At 45.7% G+C, this 6,646-nt stretch overlaps 1 protein-coding gene across 2 annotated transcripts; it reads left to right on the forward strand.

The window, feature by feature from the left end:
- Positions 1-213: 213 nt before the first annotated feature.
- On the forward strand, positions 214-5,544 carry NUDT10 (nudix hydrolase 10). 2 transcript variants are annotated; one of them, XM_031005707.2, is made up of 2 exons: positions 214-1,436; positions 4,259-5,544. In XM_031005707.2, coding segments are annotated over exons 1-2 (495 nt in total). In that variant the 5' UTR covers positions 214-942; the 3' UTR covers positions 4,260-5,544. The 2 variants fall into 2 exon arrangements, with proteins under 2 accessions (XP_030861567.1, XP_055231390.1); XM_055375415.2 differs by lacking the exon at positions 4,259-5,544 and having other exon boundaries at positions 615-1,437.
- Positions 5,545-6,646: the final 1,102 nt, after the last annotated feature.

The following is a 6,646-nucleotide window of genomic DNA, read 5'->3' on the forward strand; positions in this document are numbered from 1 at the left end:
GTGTACCCATGAGGAAACTGAGGTGCAGGGAGGTCAGGCAGGTTGTGAACAGGGGTTCAAGAAAAGCGTTAAATTACTGGCTGCGCCAAGATGCTCTGCAAGGTGGGAACTTGTTGAAGAAATAAAACTGCATCATGTGACTCAGCAAAGATGCCCGGCTACTGTGCCAAGAATCCCGTGGGTTGTTCAGACAACACTAGGGCCCAGGTCCCATGAGTAAGCCAGAATGGTTGATAGTGGGGGAGGATGATGACGACGCTGCCTTTGCCCCTGTCTTGTGTAAAACAACTGCCTGTGGGTTTCCTGCAGCGCAGTGGGTAGTGAGAGGAGAAACGTCCTGCCGTGCCACAGTGCGTTTGGGTCAAAGGCACACGTGGAGGCAGTCTTGGCCAAAGTCACAATGCGGTGAATTTCGCTGTGCGCCAAGGAGGTTCCTGGCCCCAGGAGTGCGAAGCGCCTGCGCAGTGGGCCCCAGGCGTTGCGCGCTGCGGGAGCCAGGAGACCCCCGCCCCTCGCCCCTCGCCCCTCGCCCCTCGCCCCACGCCCTCCCCTGCGAACGCGCACGTGAACGGGAGCGCGGACGCGCCCGAGAATGCGCTTCACCTCGCAGAAGCGGGTGGGCTCTGTGGAGAGTCGCGGGCTCGCGGGCAGCAGCGCCTCCTCCACTCCGGCGGGCCCGGGTTCGGCCGGCCGCCCATCGGACTGGCGGACTGGCTGACTGACACGCCTCGCTTGCCCCCGCCTCCGCCCGTGCCCCGCCCAGCTTCATCTCTCCCTCCGCTCCCCGGGCTCGCAGGCAGACGGCAGACGGAGGCGCCTCTCTCTCCCCGCCCCTCGCCTCGGCCCTTTCTCTTCCCAGCACCTCGGCTGTTCCCCGGCAGCGGCAGCAGCTGCGTCGGCGGCCCACACAGCAGCGAGCAGCGAGAGGAGGCTGCCTCGAGGATGAAATGCAAACCCAACCAGACGCGGACCTACGACCCCGAGGGGTTCAAGAAGCGGGCGGCGTGCCTGTGCTTCCGGAGCGAGCGCGAGGACGAGGTCCTGTTAGTGAGTAGCAGCCGGTACCCGGACCGCTGGATCGTGCCGGGCGGGGGCATGGAGCCCGAGGAGGAGCCGGGCGGTGCGGCGGTCCGAGAGGTGTACGAAGAAGCGGGAGTCAAGGGGAAGTTAGGCCGGCTCCTGGGCGTCTTCGAACAGAACCAGGACCCCAAGCACAGAACGTACGTGTATGTACTGACTGTCACGGAGCTGCTGGAGGATTGGGAAGATTCGGTTAGCATTGGGAGGAAGCGAGAGTGGTTCAAAGTCGAAGATGCCATCAAGGTTCTCCAGTGCCACAAGCCCGTGCACGCCGAATATCTGGAGAAACTAAAGCTGGGCGGTTCCCCAACCAATGGAAACTCCATGGCCCCATCCTCGCCAGATAGCGATCCCTAGTATGTACCGCTTGCGCCCGCACAGACTTCTGTTTGTCTGCCTCGCTTAAAATGCGTCCCGCCTGGAGCACCTCTCGTACCATGTGCGGTCTCATGGGGAGGAGGGAGGCTTTTGTTTCCTTGGCAGACCCTCTGAATCACGCTTGCAAACTGTTGCCAGGCCCTGTTTTCAGTTTGCACGTTTTTTAGTTGCTTTCAAAATCGCTTCTTGGTTACACTGTAAAATGTTTCGGAGAAGCCTATGCCGCTTGGGGTTTTAGGTGCTGTAACTGTTCACCCTGCTTTTGGGCGGGGGGGGGGGGGGGCGAGGGGTGGGCGGGGAGTGTGTGTGTCTGCCTGTGCGCCCTGTGATGTTTTTGGTTCTTTTATATTTCACACATATTCGTGGGTGAGCGTGCGTGCACATTTTTGATACCAGCCTTGTGGTTTGTTTGGTAGTGGAGGCCTTTAAAGTCTGACCAGCTTGGTTGTGTGGCATCTTTTAGTATTTTTTTCCCTTGAGTTGTTTTCTCCTTCACAGCGTTCGCCCTTGTTGTCAGGGAGGCCTTCTGTGGTGGGAGTTGGTTTAAAAGATCAGTTTTGAATTTGTAAAAACATTAGGAAATCCTACATGTTGTGCTCTTTCTGCACTCGACAGTCGCTCTAGCCTCTGAAGTGGTATCTCATTTGCCCCTTTCAGAAATTTCTTTTTCTATTTCTATGTAGATCATTTGGTTTTCAAAAAATTTTCACAAGTAATTTTTCACTGCTGACTTTAAATCGCTATTTCCCATGTAGATTAACCTTACTGAATAGATGCTGCGGAGGATCTGCAAGCCAAACACATCTGATCAGAAAAACTGTATTCACAGAATTTGATTTCCCATACTCAACTTCCAACTCCCATTGCCCCTTACTGGATACCATAGAAGAACCATGGTTCTCTGGATTTAAGTTCGTTTTTGAAAGTGGTCTCCCTCCGATATTTGAATGTAGTGACATTCCGCTTAACCTCCCTGACTCCCAGTAACCACAGGAATGGAATCTTTTGTGGTGATTACATCCCAACTGAGTTAGCTCTAGTGATGTTCAGCTGGTACAGAATCGTCAAACTATTAGGATTCCTGAACAATCTCTCAATGATAGAGAGTAATTGTATTGTCTCACAGTACCACCTTTTCTGGGTGCCAAATTAAAAGCTCTCACGTTTGCCTCAATACTTGCTTGAAGTCAGGAATCCCATCTAGAATAGCTAAATCTCTCTTCTGGACCTTCCGCTGTTCCCCCAGCCATATCTGACATTAGGTAGAAGGAAAGCCTACTTTGTGAAGAGGGTATTCGAATGAAAAGATCATTCCTAATTTCTAGAGCAACCTAGACTATGTCATATCTCATAAACATTATTGACAGGTATTGGGGTCCCTTAACTTTTTTTTTTTGAGACGGAGTCTTGTTCTATGGGTCACTGTTATGCACTTTCTATTAAGAAATTTTGGGGTTCGCTATGTAAATTCTAGGTTCCTCTTCTGGATTTCATCTCCCATGACAGTTGAGGAAACGTCTAGTTTTTGAAGAGAGTATGGGTGGGGGCCGGGGGACGGGGCGCGGTGGCTCACGCCTGTAATCCCAGCACTTTGGAAGGCCGAGGCGGGCAGATAACGAGGTCAGGAGATCAAGACCAGCCTGGCCAGCATGGTGAAACCCCGTCTCTACTAAAAATACAAAAATTAGCTGGGCATGGTGGTGTGCGCCTGTAATCCCAGCTACTCGGGAGGCTGAGGTAGGAGAATCGTTTGATCCCGGGAGGCGGAGGTTGCAGCGAGCCGAGATCGTGCCACTGCACTCCAGCCTGGGCGACGGTCTCAAAAAAAAAAAAACAAGACTGATTTTCCCCCTCGTCCCTGTGCCCCACTGGACAAGTGCCTACTTTTTCTTATTCTAAAAAAAATTTGAAGACGACATGTTGGAGTAAAGGTAAGTTTGGTTGCTTGATACAGAATTTGCTCTGGATGGTTAACATATTTTCTAAGAAACCTATGTTCTGTTGATCAGGTCACCTTTGAAAGAAGTAACCCTGAAAGGGGTGAAAGGTGGCTATAAATATTTTTAAGTCCTGTATATAGTTTCACTTGAGAGAATCATTGTAAAGATTTCAACATTTTTGCATTTAGAAAACCGATAAAAATTGAAGTGTGTATGTGTAAGAGCTTGTAAAGAAACAGCAACATTAGAGGGCCCTTGTCGGATAGATGGTTTAAAGGGCTCTGATGCTGGAGCTGCTCCTTGTCTCACTTGCCTTTAAGTGGAGTTCAATTGTAAGAAAAAGCATGTCTTCCCTCCATAGTTGTTGACTGGGAAAAGGGAGGTTAGAGCTTACAGCACTAACAGCTGGCCAGAATTTTCTTTTTCAGAGTTCCTTTTGTGGAAGCATCAGTCAAAACAAATATTCTCAGCATCATTCTCGTATTGCAATCATGTTTCTGAATGACTGTTGGCCTATTAGAATATGAACTTTTCGAGGACTAGGACCCAGACTGAATCTTCCCCCATATCCTCAGAGCCTAGAACAGTGCCTGGAATTTGGAGACATTTGTCTTTGATCCACAGATTAGAAATGTCTACAAGTGTATTCCCGATTTCTGAGCTTCATAATGTACCTGGGACAATCTGTTATTCCCTCAGGCTCTCATCTGGCCTTACAGTGAAACTGCATTCGATAATTCACTGAAGGCTTTTCCAATTCAAAATGGTTGATGAGCCATAGTAGGTGCTCAATAAGTATTTGTTGATTAGAGGAATGGATGAACCAATAAAACCCTATTAATAAGAATTTTTCTTTTTAGGTGAATGGCATAGATGTTGTTCAGATTTACTTTGAAAGAATCAAGTATGTGAATGGATGGATGAATGGAATTGTGAAGCACAGATGAGCTCTTTCACACTCCAAGGACACAGCTCATCCTATGCTTTTGGACACTTCTTCCCTGTTTATTACAATGACTATTCTCCAGGTTGTTGCACTACCGCTGTATCTGTACAGAATTCTAACTTGGCACCTGTGGCCTTTTTTGTGCTTTTATGTGTCTGTATTTCCCAGCAGATTATATGCCCTTGAATGCAAGGAACTTGTTTCCTTAGTCTTTTTTATATATCTAGCATATAAGATATTGCTTAGAATATGGTAGACATCACTGAAGATTTGTTTCAGTAGTTCATATTTTGTAATGATACTGAATGGTTAAACAATCCCTTTCTAATCTGTCTAGCATATATGTGACTTTTGTTTATCAAGTGTCACACAACTGCTTCAAGGCAGCTGTGAGATACTAGAAAGCAAAAATTCTTACTCCTATGTCTGTGTCATCCCAGATGTGTGCCTCCAGATGGCAGTATACTGCACTATCTGTAAAATATATTTGCAAAGCCAGGCACAGTGTTACGCGTCTGCCTTAGGAGGCTGAGGCAGAAGAATAGCTTGAGCCCAGGAGCTTTAGTCTAGCCTGAGCAATATAATGAGACTCCGTCTCTTAAAATATTTGCCCAAACATTGAACCTAAATTTGACCATGCCCCTAGAAATAATTCCTAAACTTTAGAAAATAGAGAGGGCAGAGAAACATTATTTTACACCATGGAGATGAGATCAGCAGAATCCAGACTATAAGAAACTACAGGACACATGACCTAGTTTCTTCTGTAAATAACTTGCAAGGATGAAAGATGGAGGATGAACCTATAGATTTAAAGAGACTTAAGAGACATATTAACCAATTGTATGGATCTTATTTGAATCGTGATTTGACCGAACTGTAAAACGAATACATTTATGAGACAATAGGGGTAATTTGAACATTGGTGGGGTATTTGGTATTAGAATAATGGTTTTATCATTATGTTAGAAAGAAGGGTCCTCATCTACATTCTCAAACATTTGTGGCTGATATGATGATTCTTGGAATTTGCTTCAAAATAATAAGTCTGGATGTTAAGTGCATTGGAAATATTGATGAAACGAAATTGGCCTTGATAATTGTTGAAGCCGGGTGATGGCTACAATGATGGTTCATTATATATGTTCATCTCTATTTTTGTATGTTTGGCATTTTCCGTAATAAAGTTTATAAAAATAATTACTGGAGTTATTCTTATTAAGCCTAATATATAAGGTAGAAAAAAAGGAAAATATTTAGATTGTTTAAAAAAGGTTGGCTGTGGCATACCGCTTCTGGCCCAAGGGGTCAAATGCCCAAAAAGAGAAGGGAGAAATACCCTGGAGTGGCTAGCAGTTCCCTTGCTGTAGACCAATGTTAGCAGTTTTTTCTTTTAATTTGGCCCATTGAAATAGGAAAAGCTAGATTCTTATTTATTCATACTAGAAAATAAGAATGGATTCTTATATGCTGTTGAGCAGGGGTTTTGGTAACACCTACATACAGGTTCATACAAATGTGAAAAATCAAAGAGGTGGAGTCTCCAAGGAGAAAGTTTATGGAATTTTATAAAAACCTACATAAGCCACTTTTTGAATAGTTTTTAGGGGAACAATAGCTGTAAACTTGTTAGTTGCACATAATTAAGTTTAAAGTTATATTTGAAGGTAGGTAAAACAGGAAATTAAGCAGTTAACATTCCTGACTTCAGTGGACCATTTTGCATTTCACAGATTGCAGATACTCCTTCAGTTCTGGACTGTGCTTAAATTTCTGCAAAGGCTAAAATTCTGTAAAGGCTGTGCTTACATCAACAAACATGGTGTCTGTCCTGATGTTTTTGTGAGTCAAGAAGGAACAGGCAGAAAGTGAGAAGAGTATTAAAGGTCCCTCCTAGGGAAGATGAATTCCTTCCTAAGTGTAAAGTACTGAAGCTGAAGCTGCCCCTTCTACTTCTGTTCTTTAAGTGTGTTCCAATCCCAAGAGCAAGCAACTCCCCAGAACTAACTGTTACTGGGAAAAGGGGAGGTGAAAAGTTTACCTTAGAGCCCTTTACCAGCTATAGCTGGACAGAGCTTTCAGTTCCAAGATTCCCCTGTGAGAAGGCACCATGATATACCAGAAAAACTTTCATCAAGTTTTCCCTGGAAATTGTTTTCTAATTTGAGTCTACTCTGATTGTAGCAGATTTTTTTTTTTGAGACGGAGTCTTGCTCTGTCACCCAGGCTAGAGTGCAGTGTCACGATCTTGGCTCACTGCAAGCTCCGTCTCCCGGGTTCACACCATTCTCCTGCCTCAGCC

Source organism: Gorilla gorilla, chromosome X, assembly GCF_029281585.2.
Source record: "Gorilla gorilla gorilla isolate KB3781 chromosome X, NHGRI_mGorGor1-v2.1_pri, whole genome shotgun sequence".
Taxonomy (NCBI): Eukaryota; Metazoa; Chordata; class Mammalia; order Primates; family Hominidae; genus Gorilla; species Gorilla gorilla.